Here is an 18673-nt window from a genome sequence, read left to right as displayed (position 1 = left end):
AGGAATATCTCACGATGACAGACAATAAATATGATCTGAAAATCGGGTTATTGTTGTTTATCAGCACAATACAAAAAGATTGTCAGAAATATTCCAGTTAAGAATATCCTGATTTATGCAAATTTACCTCAATAATGTGAATGTTCAGGTTAAGATTGTGCAATGATATTTGTTATGTAAGTTTAGCTGATTAAAGTTTATGACTCTGCACTAAATATTATTTAAGTTTACATTATAATATTTAGGGTCAGACCCTGCAGTATTGAGATTAAGAAATCAAATCTTCTATAAAATGTAAATACACTGAACTCATTTGGATATACAGGGTGACACAAAAAACAGGAACTTTTTAACAATCCAATAAAACCAAGAGTGATAGGAGAAAAAATATTTTATTCATAGTAATTGAAACCTTAAAACATGCCATTTAAGAAACAATGATGGAATTTTCATTTTATAAAAATGATGTCCTGTAGATGGCGTCCTCCTGTACCAATGCATTCTTGAAATCTGGGGCATTTGACTTCATGTTTCCACATGTTTGGAGCTGCATTTATTCCACAGATTGAACTTTTGTTCCAGTGAAAATGATCCATCAGCAGATCATTTGCACTGTAACAAAAGTAAATCTGCACCCAGTTAATGACAAACACGAGTGGAGCTGTTGAAGGCAGGACAAGGGACTGTGGGACTGTGGAAGTTGCTGGAGCTGAAGTGTCAGTGTGTGATCCACCGTCACGGACAGAATCAGCAAAATTGATGTGCTTCCAAAAGTGTGAGTGATGTGTGATGAGATCCAAAAAAGTGTATAAATAGAAAAGGCTGTTATTGTGGTGATTTCATGAAGCATTTTCAAACAGTGATTGAGCTCCATTTCAGAAACAGTCAGAACCGCTGGATGTAAATATATATTTTTTTTAAAAACATTCTAAGAAAATGTGAGGCAGATTTGACTTACCAGTAGCCAGAGGAGTTACCAGTCTCAACCAATTAATGCCAAGTGCTCTTCACATGAAGAGTCCCATTGGATCTTTTTTTTTTTTTTCCCTCCCTATCCCCAGTGGCTAAGGTATAGGTCAAACCAGCCTCAAATATACTTGAGGCATTCCAGCTGTATTTATAGTCAACTGACCGGATGTTGGTCTCACTCATGGTGTCCTGTGATTTTTTTGGAGGCATTTCCATGTGTGACACAATCTCCCAGGAAAACCTGACCACCCCATGGTGGTTTGACATTTTTATTTGCTTGAGTTTTCGTGTGAGCAGCTGGATTAGTTTAGTCTGAGGCGGCCCCTTGGAATTGTGGGTAATGGTTGTTACGTTTTGATCCGAGTCTCCAGGCGGATGGAACGTTGGAAGGGTGTCTCTGCAGAGCATAGACGACAGTCTATGGTCAGGCCGGAGAAATCTCCATCCGACCGGAGCGCGGAACATGGACGGACATCGGCGCTGCATTGTGCACTCAGGTGGAGTTTGAGGGAAACATGAGCAGGTAACTTTAACCCCAAACACAGAAGACAGCACGCTAGCCTATCTAATCTTCTGTCTCCATCTCTGGCTACCAGATAGCATCTCTGGCCACTGATGGATGACCTTGTTTTTGGAGTAAAACACGGTAAGAAGATAAATACTTTTAACCAGTAGCATTGTTTTGTTATATGTTAAGTCAGCGACTTGTGAAGAGTTGTGTTTTGTCGTGTTTGAGCAGTTGGTCCAGACACGTTAGCTAGCTAAGCGGCTAAGTTAGCTAGCGGGCAGTGGCGGCTTGTTAATAGGGGGCGCTAGGGCGCCGCCCCCATCAAGATTTTGTGAAAAAGATATTGATACAGTAAACATAAATACGTATTTAAAGTAATTAACATATCTGCACAGTGTTCACGCATACAATGGGTCTCATTTTTATTTTTGTAAGCCTTTCCATTCCATATTGAGGGTTTTTTTGGGGGTGTAAAAGCAAAATGTGTACACATATGACCAAAAACCTGTTTGCTATCTTCTTTTGGGACCTAATGGCACACTGAAACTGAATATAATGCAAATCAGAAATTGTGCTGCTGGAGGCATTTGTTGACTTGAGATGGAATGACCTATATGTCTATGGTTTGAAAGATGAAAACAGGAAGAGCAAAGGTGGTGTGGAGTGGTGACCCATTTTATTTTTTATCATTAAAAGACAGTAAATACACAAAGCCCACAATTGACAGGGAACAGGAAGAGATAAAAACATTTACTTTCATTACTGATGTTGTCCAGTTTTAATAAAGTTCATGCTACTTTTATAAAATGATGAAAGTGAATAAATTGTATTTGTGTGATCTGTGTTTGATAGCTATCTTTTCTCCGGTCATCCAGATGTTCAGAGGGAGATGATGCCACATCTGGTCCAGCCGATGGAAGGTCTTGAAGTTCTTTGACTGAAGATGATCCTCTGACTGGATTTAAGGTTCAGATGCTCAGGAACAAACGCCACCAATGAGCCAACAGGGAAGTTTTGGGATTATTAAATGTTGCTATGAAGGTATCGCTGTTTTTCTTTGTGAATGCAATGTGCTCCAACTGAAACTTGAACTAGAACTTAGTAGTAAATCCTTCCATCTGACAGGATTTAGTTGCATTAATAACCTCATAACATTCTAATTTTTATCCCAGTCTTGGTTGGAAACAGAATCTCTGTATTGATTCAGGTAAAAACTGAACTTCACAGCATGTTGGAGCAAAACAAGCAGATGAAAAGTGTGACGGTGTTGGGTTGTCAGACCGTAATGTTGCAGCTCAAAGCAGCTTTTCTATCTCACTTCATTCTGACATTCAGCTCTGAATCTACAGCAGATCCAGATGATGGTGATCCATGCTGTGGAAGTCTCACATCTCCTCATTTAATTACGCGCTTTTTTCACCAACACTTTATTTAATAAAAGTCCCATTTAGTTTTTATGAGGAATGGGATGTTTTAATTTCTCTGTGAATTAACTGCAGTCTAGTGGAGCAGCTGGAGTTGTAACATCTGTCCTGATATTGCTCATGAAGTACTGATCAGAATACTTTTGGTTAGCAGTCATCCCTGAAGTTTTACATGAAAAAATCTTTACTTGTGTTGTGAACTTTGGTAAGAAGCAGAAACTTTAGCGTTGAATGTTTCTATCACATCAATAGTCCAGTAATTTTGAAAAATGTATCATGATGACAAAGTTAAACAGGAAACCTTACTAGATACTGAAATTATTCTTATTTTTGCATTGAAAAAATCATGCTAAACATTTATTCAGTTGCTATGCTATATGAATAATCTTGTTATTTTCGAAGTCTGTCTTTATTTCTTAATTGCATTGTCTGTTTTTGTTTTTTTTCCAACCTGTGAAGAACTTTGTAAACTTGTTGTTGAAAAATGCTGTACATATACATTTTGTTAACTTAAATTTCCAAATTAATTATATGAGTAATCAACTAGATATGTAATATGGTAGTGTCTACAGATACGGACCCGTATCCGTAGCCTGCGGATACGGCACTTTCCATTTGCCAGACAGATACGGACCTGTACGCGAGTCTCGCGAGTCAAGAAGCTGCTAACCACTGCAAACTGTTGAAAGGTAAGCAAAGGTTAAGGTTCGGGCTAGTGTTAGGGTCAGGTTTAGGGTCCGTACCTGTAGTACCGATGCTACGGATCCGTGCCGCTAGTGTCTACCGGGAGTCATGTGACCAGATCTCGCGTATCTGATTTGCAAATGGCAAGTGCCGTATCCGTAGTCCACAGGCTACGGGTACGGGTCCGTACCTCTAGCAACAACCATGTAATATACATTATGAGGAATGCTGCATTGGTTTGTGGTGGTGATCAGTGATGTTATAAAACAGGGAAGAAGCAGGGTGGGTTTACTTTCTATGTATTAACACTGTGTTGAAGCAGAGTATGAAGCAACACTTCGTTCGTACTGGTCGTGTTTACACTCATAACTAAAAGACAACCAAGAGCATGAACAATTTTATGCAAATTCATATCACATCAGGAAGACATAAAACTGGACACACTTTGTTAAACATCAGCAACAAATGGTTCTTATAATAACAACCAGCTGAAGTTTAAAAAGTTTAAGTTAAAAACCATTCTTTGTCTCCCTGACCAAGCCTTTAGATGTGTGTATAATAGTTTCTGTTTTCTGAGAATTAAAAGGAGATTCAGTGAGACACCTTGTGTGATGATCTTCACGGAAATGTTCAGATGCATTGTTTGAATGTGCTTACTTCACAGATTTTTACTGATGCACTCTTAAACTACTGTAAGTTTACACTTGCTGACTTCAGCCAACAATTGTTTTAGTCTCCACTCTGTGTCAGTGGGAAAATTAAACATTTATACTGGTTTCTTATGTACATTTATATATATAGATATTATATATATTATACCTTGTCCAGCACAGTAAAACATGCTGCAGACTGTACACAAGGACAACATGGATCAAAAGACACAGACAAACTGCTTGGCATGCTGTTCATTAGTGATTTAATTCATGATTTCATTGCAGTAAATAAATGTCTAGCAACAACACAAAAGAGAAACAATATATATGTTGGTAAGAGTATAAATGTATATATAAATACACATTCTGTGCATCCTGTCCTGTCTGGATGTGATGTGTTTTATTGCATCATTTTAAAGAGCAGATTTCTGCACATGCAAGAGAAATGTTTTCCTATTTCATGCAAAAAGTGGACAATAAAGTTGTTATGAATGTGAGTATATTATGTGTCAGTGTTTATATTAGTGCAAAGGGGCTTAAGAATTGTAAACATCAAAATAAACTTAATTCCACTTATTTGCAATGAGTTTCCTGGGACATCCTATTTACCATACTGCTTCTGCTGGTCCATTGATCCACTGACAGTCCTTAACATTACAGTAGTCCTCACATCATTGAGATTACAATACTTAGGCCTTTGGAATCACTCAAACCACAATAAATGTTGCGTAAAAAAATGGACCAAATTTAAAATTTAGAACACTTTTCCACTTTTCACCTCTCTCTCAGTGTATCACTAAACATTAACATGTGATTGCTTTCGACTGCCACACAAGCAATAAAAAGCAGTTTTCTCTTGAACCCTGTTAATGTTCGCTTAAAATTAGTCACAAGGCAGGTGACACCAGCTGATTACAGTAATCCTCTGACACTGGCAGAATTCACTTGTTAAAAACATTGATGTAATTTGCTACATGCACATGTCGATGTGATTTATAAACACTGTAAGTCAATTCATTTTTATGACGACTAATTACCAAAAGATTCAAATTATCCACTGATTACTTCAGGGATGTACCTGATGTATCACATGAATATCAAGCATTTTGGACCTCCTCTGTCACAACTCTCTATTTAACAACACTGCTACCAATATATGGTTAGAATAAGAAAGCTACAGAATCATTTTATCCTTATTGTATAAAGTGATCTTCAGAATGAAAATGCAAAATCTGGGGTGATTGCTGAATGTGAGTCATTCATGGCGATATGAGGTGGGTTCCATGGAGGTCCTGCTCTGCTGCCTGGGCTTCTCCCTCTTCATCAGGCCTTTCTTCTGCTGCAGAAACATAAAGGGTGCAGACAACCAGCTCCATGTTCTGCTGCCTGCTCGGCCTCTGCCCCCTGGTGGCCTGGACAGACATGACAGCACATAGATGTGACCAGCTGCATCACTCCTTTCTTTAGCTCAATAAACACAGGCTGAGAGCTATACTCTTATGTGTACTGTACCTTACGGTAGAAATAAAGGGCAATGTTCACCATCAGCAGAGTCAGCGGCACGACAACCCATCTGATGATAAGAGCTGTTGGGTCTGACCAAACACATTCACAGTCATCACACAGCAATCCTGAGTCCAAGCGCTAAACACGAACTGTCCTGAAATCTCAAAGTCACTTCAACATGGAGCTGTTGGATTTAGTGCTACATTATCTTTTTTAATTTCACTTATTACAGTAAATATTGACTTTGCACTACGGGCATCTTTTCTGTAAAGACGGCATTTTTCCCTGTCGTATTGTTAAAAAAAAAAAAAAAAGATCTCTCTGACCTGAGATTTTTTTGTGGATTTTACCTCTCTTTGAAAACAAATTGTTTCAACCCATCTGTACAAGCAAACCTTTGATCCTCTTTGAAAGTGCCTGCAGAAAAAGGTGATCGAGTTCAACAAATGGCACATGAAACTAGCATGTGACTCATGGTGACTTTCATGGTCAGAATAAATAGAAACAGATCAGTGATGGGAAAAGTACGCACCTACATTTATCATGCTTTCAATCCATCAAATATGAATCAGTTTTCCAGATTAGGTGCGAATGCTTTTTATTTATTTTTATTATTTTCTACATTGTAGATTAATACTGAATACTAGCATTTTTTTGTTTACAACATAATTCCATTTGCATTTTTTATAGTTTTGATGCCTTCAGTATTAATCTACAATGTACAAAATAATCAAATAAAAACCACTGAATGAAAGTGTGTCCAAACGTTTGACTGGTTGTGTATGTCTTAGCTCTCTGATCCAAATAGCTCTCCCATAATTAATTTGTGTCTTGTCTGTCTTGTAGTTTGTGTTTTGTATTCTCTGTAGGTATCTCTGGCTCCAGAGCAGCATGTTTTTGAGCAATGGTTAATGTCTTCACCGGTTAAGGTAAAGACAGATGGCCACCTTCTCTACACCTGGTTCTGTTAGAGGTTGCTTCCTGTTAAAGGGAAGGATTTCTTTCCACTGTTGCCAACTGGAAAGAATTCCAAAGCGATTTGTTGGGTTTCTCTTTATAGCATAATATTGTCAGGTCTTGATCTTACTATGTGATGTGTCCTGAGATGACATATGTGATGATATGGCACTAAATTGAATCTATGGCTATAGAGCTTCAGTGTGTCTCATTTAGAAGTACCTCAAGTTCTCAGAGAACCAATTGCCCTAATAATCAAAACAGCTCTTCCTTTCAGTACACTGCTTGCCGTTAGCACTTGGTTACCATAAAACATGAGATACACAGACAGTAGTCACTGTGTGATTTAACAAAGAATGGCATGCATGGACACTGTTGATCAGATCCTGCTGCCTGGTCATCTTTTCTGAGTCTCTCCTTCAACTTACTTGAGGAGGTGACAGACAGCAGACAGCTCTGAGAGGAGAAGCTATGGGACAACAAGTGATAAACGCAGCTGTAGTTTCCTTGGTGGGCGGGATTTGCAGCAGGAAACACAAAACGTGCCAAGTGATTGACAGCTGGCCGGGAGTAGCTGAATGCCGTGTTGGAGGAAGTGAAGATGAGCTGAAAGAACCCTCCAGATAACTGTGGCTGAATGGAGCAGGTGATGGTTAATTTGGAGCTCCTGGACACCTGAAACCTCCGCTGCTGGACCTGGGAGACCCCGTCCATGGAAGAAGACACAGAGATATTTGGCTGAACCTGTATTTCTGTGAAAAACAACAAATGATGGAGATTGAGGTCACAGTCGCCATGTCATGTGGTAACGAACACTGAACAGAATGATGACAGAATGTAAACACAGCGACTGATTCTGCCGCCCTAAACCTAGAGACACAGACAGATCCCTCCCGCTGTGCCCTGTCAGGTGAAGGTGAACAGTCTAGGTAAGCTCTGGAGCTTAAAGATACATGCCTACTATTGTGAACCCAAACATGTGATTGTTCTGGATAGCTTGACAGTTTAATTCAGTGGAAATCACTGTCATCGTGACAGAAACAGCTCACTTCTGTGCAGATTTGTTCTTTATGACATGAAAGAATCAATCAGTGCATAAAGCAGCAGATTGTTTTCACATCATGTAAACATAGGCCGCTATCATCTTAAAAGATCAAGGCAGCTGCAGGTTTTGGATCCTGGCACCATTGTTGCTCTCCACATCTTGTTCTCAGCTGATCTAACAGCTGATTGGCTTAGATGTTGGCTCAGCAGTATGATACTTGATATAAAGTTTTCGTTTTAGTTTAATTGGAGAGATTTAATTTGTTGGATTTATGAGGTTTATTCCATGAACAGAATACACATTGCATGGTTTTTGTTGAGGCTTGGACTTATTTCATTCTTGATGTTTTTAACAGCACAGAATTGTCTGGAAAGTAGGATGTAAGGACTGATAAAAATAATGCATGTACAGATCTTTCAGCCATGATGATCTCAATATGTGACAGATCAGTAATGAAAGCTGTCTCTTTATTTCTCATAATTGTGTTTGACAATAAATGTTCTCTGTGTTCAAATTATTTGAAGCTGATTTACAGGAGAACTCACAGAAATTGAAGGTTGAACCATGAATGGAGGTTGCAGATCATCTGTATAGCATTTTAATAGGCTGCCTCATAGGCCCCAAAATAAAATGATGTGAGACTGTGCAAAAAGCGATTGATCAGTCTGATAACATTTTATTGAAACACTGTTAGATTTAAGCGGACATCAGTGTCTGAAACTGTCCGAGTTAAAATTAATAAGATTTAATTGTGATTAATCTAAATTAATCCACAGCGACCCTGTGATTAATCTTTTTTTTTTTTAATTCAATCCTTTGACAACACTACAAATAACATAAAAACATGTGAATACAATAGTGGCACAGGAGCCTGAACAAAATATGTGTGTGTTTCAAAAAGTTTAGTTAGCAGGACACTTTATCAAAGTACTTGTGTAGGTCAGTCCAGTGACATCACAGCATATTAAAGTACTACAAAAATGCCAGTCAAGTCTGTTTAGACAGTATAAAACCATCAGTTACTTACCAAAGCAGACGAGATTCACAGCAGAGGAAGAGTGCCAGTATGTTATGCACTCCCTCAAATCAAGTCCAGACAGATCACAGTAACGTTCAATCAACCATGCAGGTTTGTCGGAGAACTCCCTTCTTTCTCCTACAGAAACAGCAGGGCCACAGCCCAAATGTAGACAGACAGGCCCTACTGCCTCCAAGGTCCATCCAGAGGCATCCACTGGTCTCCAGACTCCAGCATCTTTCAGCTCCAGGGTACCTGCACAGCGACTGTCTCCTCCCACCAACCTGACAGGCTCTGAACAGAAACCAGAGAGTCATCAGTAAAATAACATTGTGAACAGAATTGATATGAATCAAAGCTACAGCTCCTCTTCTACCTGAGCAGATGAGTCCACCAGCTCTATCAGGTGAGCAGGTGTTTCCCCCTGAGTCTGAGCTTTTACACTCCAGGAGACCAGACTCATTGCCTGCACACTGGAATTCTTTCTTCTGAATCGGAGCCGCCGCTTTTCCAAAGAGTGCCCCCTGGAAGGTCAAAGGAGCTCCACAGCTAAGCTCCCTGCAGACCACCTCAGCATCATGCCGGTCAAAATCATCTTCACACACTGAGGACCACTGGTGGTTAGACTGGTTGGACCTGACCTCCAGTCTACCTGAACACAGACTTTTCCCATTCAGCAGCCTGATGGAGTCTGCAGAGATACAAGAAAATCAAAAGAAGAGTGATAAAGACAGTAGGAACTACACAAAAAGATGTTGCTCAATGATCCAAACTCCATTCAGCAGAATTTCATCATGAGTTCACCATTAAGCCCATGTGGTTATAGCAGCCGAGACTGGAGCTATTTTTGTTTGACAATTCTTTCACTGATTTTAGATGAGTTTTCAATGTGTTTTCAATTGACAACATATCATCTTCACGATCACTGTACAAACAAGAAAGAGCATGGCAGTGGGTCTGACCTGTTCCCAGTGGGTGCTTGGACTCTACAAAGGCTGCACTTGATCACCAACTGTGTTCATAACTTTCATAGATAGAATTTCTCAAGGCTGTCAAGAAATGGAGGGTTTTCCAGTTTGATCAGATTGCACACATCTTTGCTTTTTGCAGATGATGTGTTGGATTTATCTTGCAGTGATCTCCAACTTGCACTGGGGAGGTCTGCAACCGAGTGTGAAGCAGCTGGGATGGAAATCAGCTCTTCCAACTCTAAAGCTATGGTTCTTAGCCAGAAGAAACGGTGGACTGCCCACTCCATGTTGAGGGTGAGTCATTCCCTTAAATTGAGAAGTTTAACAGACGGATTGGTGCAGTATCAGCAGTGATGCCTTTACTGTACCTATCTGTTGTACTAAAAGAGACCTGGGTTAAAAAGTGAAGCTCCCAATTTACTGGTCAATCTACATTCCTTCCCTCACCTATGACGATGGGCTGCAGATAGTGACTGAAAGAATAACATCACAGATACAAGCAGTAAAAATGATCTTCCTCCAGTGGGTGTCTGGGCTCATCCTTAGATGTAAGTTGAAGAGTTTGTTTATTCATGAGGTACTCAGAGGAGCTCCTGTATCTCTACATCCATAGGAACCACTTGAGATGGTTTGGACACCTGTCTAAGATGCCCTCTGGACACCTCTCAGGTGAGGTGCTGTGAGCAAGTCTAACTGGGAAGAGATCTCGGGACAGACTACATCATGCAGATGAGCTAAAAACCTCTATATTCTCCTAGAAGAGCTGAAGGAAGTGGCAGGGATGAGGAAGTAAATCTTAGAAAATAGATGTATGATTGAATGGATAGAGAGATAAATGGACAATCTGCATTAGAACAATCGGAAGCTGACAAAAACTGTTTAAGTTCGTGTTGTTTAACAGGTACAGTGAGACGAAAAATCTCTTTGTGCAAACAGTCCTGGCCAAGAATACATCATAAAAGCTAGACAGATACAGAGTTCTCAAACACCTACTTTAGCTACTCAAGCCCTTGTCGACTTAACCGACCTCTGATGTAATAGTTGCCATAGATATCGTTGGTGAGCTTACCTGAGCATGTGAGATACAGGATGAAGAAAGAGTAAGTTGATGTTATACATTTTGTCTTTTCATTTCCATGTCGAAAACAGTGAGGACTGACACGCCACAAATATCTTGATGAGGACGCCACTCTCCGTTGTAAAGAAATAGCAGAGCCACAGTGCAAATATTTACAGAAAACAGCTGCTGCCTTCAGGGTCCATGCAGAGGCTTCCACTGGTCTCCAATCATCCAGATGTTTCAGCTCCAGGGTACCTGTACAGAGACTAGCTTCTCCAACCAACCTGAAGGACCCTGAACAGTAGCCAGAGAGTCATCAGTAAAAGAACAACATGAACAGAAATTAACCAAGTCAAACTCCTCTTCTACCTGAGCAGAAGAGTCCAACAGCTCTGCCAGATGAACAGGTGTTTCCAGCTGTGTCTGAGCTTTTACACTCCAGGAGACCAGACTCATTGCCTGCACACTGGAACTCTTTGGTCCCAATCAGAGCCTCCACTCCTCCAAAGAGCACCCCCTGGAAGACAGTAGGAAGCCCACAGCCAAGCTCCCTGCAGACCACCTCAGCATCCTGCCAGTCAAAGCCAGCTTCGCACACTGAGGACCACTGGTGGTTAGGCTGGCTAGACTTCACCTCCAGTCTACCAGAGCAAAGACTGTTCCCACCGAGCAGCCTGACAGAGTCTGCAGAGACAACAGGAAATCAAATGAGAGGTAACAAAGCAGAAACTAAATGGAAAGATATTTTCCGACAACTATTGCTTAAATCCAACTCCACTCAGTGCAGTTCCTTAGTGAGATCATTATTACCAACAGAACACATCTATATAACGGCATAGACTTAAAGGCATTAGAGGAGATTTAATTTCCTACGACTTTGAACGTAGCATGCATACAACCTCTCCCTCAACCCCCTCTAACTTCCCCCCTCTTAACATTTACGAAGAAACGCCCCCCTCCAGAAACTTGCGTAGGACTCATGAAGTTGTCTTTTACGGCTGGGTCCCCCTGGATCTTTATCTGCCATTATGTAAAAAAAGATGAGCAAAACAAGTCGCCAGCTAACTACGAAGCTATACCAAAGCAACACATACACAAAACACGTACACACGTGGACAAAATTGTTGGTACCCCTCAGTTAAAGAAGGAAAAACCCACAATTCTCACTGAAATCACTTGAAACTCATAAAAGTAACAATAAATAAAAATTTATTGAAAATTAAATAATCAAAAACAGCCATTACTTTTGAATTGTTGATTAACATAATTATTTAAAAAAACAAACTAATGAAACAGGCCTGGACAAAAATGATGGTACCTCTATAAAAGATTGAAAACTATTTGACCAGAGTGACATGATTAACTCAGGTGTGTCATTTAATTGACATCACAGGTGTTTCCAAACTCATAATCAGTCAGTCTGCCTATTTAAAGGGAGACAAGTAGTCACCCTGCTGTTTGGTGAAAAGGTGTGTACCACACTGAACATGGACAACAGAAAGCAAAGGAGAGAATTGTCCCAGGACATCCGAAAAAAAATTATAGACAAACATCTTAAAGGTAAAGGCTATAAGACCATCTCTAAACAGCTTGAAGTTCCTGTGACAACAGTGGCTCATATTATTCAGAAGTTCAAGACCCACGGGACAGTAGCCAACCTCCCTGGACATGGCCGCAAGAGGAAAATTGATGACAAATTGAAGAGACGGATCGTTGGAATTGTATCCAAAGAGCCCAGAGCAACCTCCAAAGAAATTAAAGGTGAACTCCAAGGCCAAGGTACATCAGTGTCAGATCGCACCATTCGTCGTTGTTTGAGCCAAAGTGGACTTCATGGGAGACGACCAAGGAGGACACCACTGCTGAAAAAAACTCATAAAAAAGCCAGACTGGAATTTGCAAAAATGCATGTTGACAAGCCACAAAGCTTCTGTGAGAATGTCCTTTGGACAGATGAGACCAAACTGGAGCTTTTTGGTAAGGCACATCAACTCTATGTTCATAGACTCAAAAACCAAGCATACGAAGAAAAGAACACTGTCCCTACGGTGAAACATGGAGGAGGCTCAGTAATGTTTTGGGGCTGCTTTGCTGCATCTGGCACAGGGTGTCTTGAAAGTGTGCAAGGTACGATGAAATCTGAAGACTATCAAGGCATTCTGGAGAGAAATGTGCTGCCTCGTGTCAGAAAGCTTGGTCTCAGTCGCAGGTCATGGGTCTTCCAACAGGACAACGATCCAAAACACACAGCCAAAAACACCCAAGAATGGCTGAGAGAAAAGCGTTGGACTATTCTAAAGTGGCCTTCTATGAGCCCAGATCTGAATCCCATTGAACATATGTGGAAGGAGCTGAAACATGCCATTTGGAGAAGACACCCATCAAACCTGAGACAACTGGAGCTGTTTGCTCATGAGGAGTGGGCCAAAATACCTGTTGACAGCTGCAGAACGCTCATTGACAAATACAGAAATCGTTTAATTGCAGTGATTGCCTCAAAAGGTTGTGCAACAAAATATTAAGTTATGGGTACCATCATTTTTGTCCAGCCCTATTTCATTAGTTTGTTTTTTTAAATAATTATGTTAATCAACAATTCAAAAGTGATGGCTGATTTTGATTATTTAATTTTGAATAAATTTTTATTTATTGTTACTTTTGTGAGTTTCAAGTGATTTCAGTGAGAATTGTGGGTTTTTCCTTCTTTAACTGAGGGGTACCAACAATTTTGTCCACGTGTGTAAGTCCAAGGCGTACGTAATCTATGTAACTAGGCCTGAGCCGGAAGATTTTTGATTGACAGGAAAGGGAGTAAACCAAACGCCTCGGTCCGAGCGCGTTGATTGGCTGATGTTTGTCAGGTCCTGCCATGTCCACAGTTATTTATTTATTTTTTTAATTCTTTTAGAAACCATACATACAAGTCCACTAAAGGTCAGTATATTCATTTTATGTGAATCAGACAAATTAAACAAAAAAAACATCCTCCATAATGCCTTTAAGCCATTTAGCGGCACATTTGCTATACTCTAACTGTGACTGATGAGAGATGGATTTCAATGTGTTTTCTCGGGCCCTGTTCTGTACCTTCTGTTCGGCTGCTTGGATGGCTGAATTTTCCTTTTTTAAACTTCTCCAGGGCCAGTAACTGCTAATCCCTTATGTCAGTTGCACCAACCAAATTTAAGTCCAGTCTTAATTACAGCAAAATGCACATTCATTAATGCATATATGAATTGGCAGAAGTAGTTGGTTTCACAGTTTTCACAAGGTGAGCTGCAACGGCTTTGCATCAAACTGTCAATCTCATTTGACTGCAACTATGAAGATGGTATCTGATGCTGAAAAGCAACTCTAGTGGCAATGGAGACAAAAGCTCTTACAGCTATGATGCCAATACTGTCAGGGAGGGACAGAGCAGTGGTTAAGCCACTGGTGAGGTTCTGTAAAAGACCTCAACTGGTAGTTAATCTGTAGGTGGAAAAGATCAGGTCATCATTGTGACCTTTTGAGCTGGAGGTGCTGGAGGATAACTTGGGTAAATAAAGGAAGTCCCACCAACAGTTGCTGGTGGTTAAATGGCAGGTCACATGTACAATTCATTCCAGAAAGGATCAACACTTTTATTTGAGTCAAGTGTTCAATTGCTTTGCCTACATCTAATAATGTCATAGCTGATGTCACTGTGCGGCTTACCTGAGCAGATGAGATTAAGGAGAAGGGAAGAGGATCCTAAAGTAATGCACTCCCTAAAAGGTGATCCAGAGTGAACACAGTCAGATATAATCCTCCACACAGTTCTGTTGGAGGACTCCCTTCTCTCTCCTACAGAAACAGCAGCGCCACAGTCCAGATGTAAACAGAAAGCAGCTGCTGCCTCCAGGGTCCAGTTTTGGCCATCCACTGGTCTCCAGTCTCCTTGTTTCAGCTCCAGGGTACCTGCACAGTGACTGTCTCCTCCCGTCAACCTGATATCATCAGACTCTGGACAGAAACCAGAGAGTCATCAGTAAAATAACATTATGAACAGAATTGATCTGAATCAAAGCTACAGCTCATCTTCTACCTAAGCAGGCGAGTCCAACAGCTCTATCGGGTGAGCAGGTGTTTCCAGCTGAGTCTGAGCTTTTACACTCCAGGAGACCAGACTCATTGCCTGCACACTGGAACTCTTTGGTCCAAATCGGAGCCGGTGCTTCTCCAAAGAATGCTCCCTGGATGATCAAAGGAGCTCCATAGCCAAGCTCCCTGCAGACCACCTCAGCATCCTGCTGGTCAAAATCAGTTTCACACACTGAGGACCACTGGTGGTTAGATCTAACCTCCAGTCTACCTGAAGATATAGTGGACCCATTGAGCAGCCTGACAGAGTCTGCAGAGACAACAGAAGAAGCATGATAGAGATAAAACATTCACTTATCCATTATCTACACTGCTTAATCCTCACTAGGGACGGGACACAAGGTGGCACTGCTAACAACTGAGCCACTGTGCAGCCCAGAGATAAAACAGCAGAAATGAAACAAAAAGATGTCATCTGTAATTCAAATTCCACTCAGCACAATTTTAACTTGAGTTCATCATGAACAACAGAACACATCTTTATAACAGTACAGATTGCATCAATTTTATCAGTACATTTACAATTAATTACAACTCTAACAGCTGTCTCCTCCTTTTTAAACTCATCCGGGGGCAGTTGCACCAACGGGTTTTACTAAGCTAAGACCAGTCTTAAGAATGGCCAACAAAATCTAAGCTTGGTTGTAATTCATCGAACAAAATTAAACTAGAACCAAAACCCAAAAACTGTCATAATGCAGGTCATGGTGGCAATTATAGCATCTCCTGCTTCAAACCAGTTGCTAAAACAGCTGATCTACTCGGAATGCTGTATCCAGTGAGAGAGAGAGAGAGAGAGAGAGAGAGAGAGAGAGAGAGAGAGAGAGAGAGTGAGAGAGAGACATTGATGATGGCATGGATGGGCTTACCTGAGCAGATGAGATACTGTGCGTAAAATGTGTGTTCATATCTTCCACAGTCACTCAGAGGAAAACCAGACTGACCACAGTCATGGTTGACATACCACGCAACAGTTTTTGAAGACAGCTTTCTATTTAATAAAGAAATAACAGAGCCACAGTCTAGATGTTGACAGAAAACAGCTGCTTCTTTCAGAGTCCAGTCTCGGATATCCACTTTGGTCCATTCTCCCCGTTTCAGCTCCAGTGTACCTGCACAGCGGCCGTCACCTTCCGCTAACCTGATGTCCTCACACTCTGAACAGAAACCAGAGAATCATCAGTAAAAGGCAGTATTTATTGCTGATTCTTCTTTTTATGTGTGTTTTTTTTTGTTTGGATCATCAGCACAAAAGGTGATTTAGCTAGAGCTCAGCTGTGGACAGCACAAACATGTTTCATAAAGCATTTTCTTTCAGCTCAGAAACATCTTTGTAAACCAACACATTTCACAAGTTTGCTGTTATTGAAATCAGCATGTGAAAAGACAGAACACAAGTCACACAGAATTAAAGGACCAAGAGGGAGATTGACACTGAAGAGTTACAGCCATCTTTTTTTTGTCTGCATTTATTCTCATTGTTTAACTCCACGGAAGGGGTGTCAACATTTTATGAGATTAATGCATATTTTAGGCTTGCAGCCAAATATTTTATTATTCTGTGCATGCGTGTGACCATCACCAGCCCTCCCTTAAAGCTAAGCTGACATTCTTTATTAGAATTCCCTGTTAAGAGCCAGGGAGGGCAGTGCTACACCTCAGTGGTGACGTGAAGGGAAACAAAGGGTGGATAGGACAAAACAGGACAGACAGGGACAGGGACAAGCAAGCGGTGCTATTACATCTGAAGAATATCAGGTGCTGTGTTATTCCCGACTACTAATTACCCATCAATAAGATGAACAAACACACACACACACAAAACAGAAAAACCAAACAACCAAAAAAATATATATAAATTAATAGATAACCAAACAGTACTGAACACTATAGTTGTGGTTGTCATGTCAGTATAGAGTGGAATAGGCCAGAAGAAGATACTAGAGAAAACTAGAGTGGCCGCAGGAGCCACAGAGCGGCACCCCCAGAGAGCAACCGGGGCCACCCTGTACCACACGGACCCCGAGGACGAGAGGGAGCAGCTACCGACACCCCCAGCACGCCAGAACAGCCATCTTTTTAAAAGGGCTGGACTACAGAAATGCAAATAAGTCAAAATCAAGCAAGCATTTCAGAGTTATTCACCGCTTCTTTTTCATTTGCCACAAATGTGAAAGGGATATGACTGAATCAGTGGCAGATCCAACTAAATAACAATGAGAATGGCTGCACGGAGATGATTATTGAATATAAATCCATCTGATGCCGCTAACTAAATCAATAATCTATTATAAAGACTAGAGAATTAAAACTGGCTTTGATTTCATGAAGTCGAGGGTGTGAAGTTTAAGGGAACTCTCCCACTTCTTTTCCTTCTTTTGATCATTTGATAGGACTTGGTTGTGAGAAATGATTCCATAATCTAATCAAATGTGTGAATAATAGCAGTGGCTCTTCAAAGCAAAGCCCTACCTGAGCTCCACAGCAACATCAACAGCACCAGCAGTCGATCCATGTCGTCTTGCTGTCCGCGTGTCTGCTCTGATCGTCAAATGTCCTGTCCTCTGTGTTTATCTGCTAACATGAAAAACTGGAGCTTCCTTGCATTTTATCTGATTTTCTTGTCTTAATGTGACAGCATCCTTATCTGACTAACTCTGTCCCACGTTCTTCTCTTCCTGTCGGATATGTTTTTGGTTTGACCAGTGGATGAGAGAGTCGCACAGCATTAGTCTATAACAAAGTGTTAAACAGATGTGACAATTATTTTTAAAGATACTGCTGCTACACATTTAAAAGTCACATTGTTAATATTGATGTCACATACACAGAGTTAACTATCTGAGTTAACTATGTGCAAGTGTGGAGAAAACCACCAAACACACCAGGCCTCATGCAGTGACTCTCAGTGCAGATAGTTTTATAGCATTTTCCAATTGCTGACAGAGAAAAAACAGTCAGTACTGAAGCTATTTTTAAAAAACTGATCATACAGTCTGGATTACCAGCTAATCTGAAGTGGCACTTTAGAGTCTCTAAAGTGACTTTTCGTTTGTGGTGGATTTTTGTGTTTGTGTTGGTTTTCTGTCACTCTAAGGTGGCTTCAAGTCTGTTTGTGGTGGTGGTTTTGGGTGGTGGATTTGTATTTCACTGTGAGGGTTGGTGCCTCTTTGTTGGTTTCAAAGTGTCTTGGAGGCGGCTTTGCATCTCATCGTGTTGAGTTTGTGTCTCTGTGTGGATTTGTGTCTTTCTATGTTTGTTTTGTGTCTGTGACGATTGTAAGTTTTTCTGTCAAAGCTTGTGACTCTTTGTGGTGGTCTCAAGTGGCTTTGTGGTATTTTTGTGTCCCATTTTAGTGATTTTGTGCCTCTCTTTGTGGTGGTTTCAAGTGTCATTGTGGTAGCTTTGCATCTCAAATGAGGTAATTTTTTCTTATGTCATTTTGGGGGGGATTTATTTCTTTGTGGATTTCTTCAGTCTTATTAGGCCAGACAATGAGACACCAAGATTAAGGGTTAAGCCTGAAAGTGCATCCATGGATACACCGGCAATGGACTGAAATGATGCTGATTAGCCTATCGTCCAGCTGACTGAAGGGGGGTGAAGTCAGGGTACATCCCATACATTTCTACCACTACTGTGCCCACTTCTGTGCCCCCCAATTAGCCTATCATAAGCTTCTGAAATCAGAATTTTCCAGACTATTCCAAGTTGTATAAATGCACAGTCAACTTAGTGTATGCAGATCTCTGAACC

The 18673-nt window shown here is 40.7% G+C and overlaps 1 protein-coding gene across 1 annotated transcript; it reads right to left on the bottom strand.

The window, feature by feature from the left end:
• Positions 1 to 4484: 4484 nt before the first annotated feature.
• LOC110953111 (scavenger receptor cysteine-rich type 1 protein M130-like) lies at positions 4485 to 17432 on the bottom strand. Its single transcript, XM_051937032.1, has 11 exons — positions 17390 to 17432; positions 15787 to 16074; positions 14862 to 15167; positions 14492 to 14779; positions 11165 to 11479; positions 10805 to 11089; positions 9141 to 9455; positions 8774 to 9058; positions 7130 to 7453; positions 5751 to 5833; positions 4485 to 5650 (listed from the first exon to the last, which is right to left on the bottom strand). Exons 1-11 carry the CDS (start codon positions 17430 to 17432, stop codon positions 5498 to 5500), a joined length of 2685 nt encoding a protein of 894 aa, XP_051792992.1. The 3' UTR covers positions 4485 to 5497.
• Positions 17433 to 18673: the final 1241 nt, after the last annotated feature.

Source organism: Acanthochromis polyacanthus, chromosome 16 (assembly GCF_021347895.1).
Source record: "Acanthochromis polyacanthus isolate Apoly-LR-REF ecotype Palm Island chromosome 16, KAUST_Apoly_ChrSc, whole genome shotgun sequence".
NCBI classification, from domain to species: domain Eukaryota; kingdom Metazoa; phylum Chordata; class Actinopteri; family Pomacentridae; genus Acanthochromis; species Acanthochromis polyacanthus.
This window is presented reverse-complemented; position numbering and strand designations above follow the sequence as displayed.

What these genes read in the sequence shown, in the direction of transcription:
- LOC110953111 (XM_051937032.1), bottom strand. Translation starts at nt 17,432, where the DNA reads ATGGATCGACTGCTGGTGCTGTTGATGTTGCTGTGGAGCTCAG. An exon ending in CCTGTATCTCACATGCTCAG is followed by an intron (nt 9,456 to 10,804) that starts GTAAGCTCACCA and finishes GTATCTCTGCAG; the next exon opens with ACTCCATCAGGCTGCTGAAT. An exon ending in GCTGTCTGTCACCTCCTCAA is followed by an intron (nt 5,834 to 7,129) that starts GTAAGTTGAAGG and finishes GTGTTTGGTCAG; the next exon opens with ACCCAACAGCTCTTATCATC.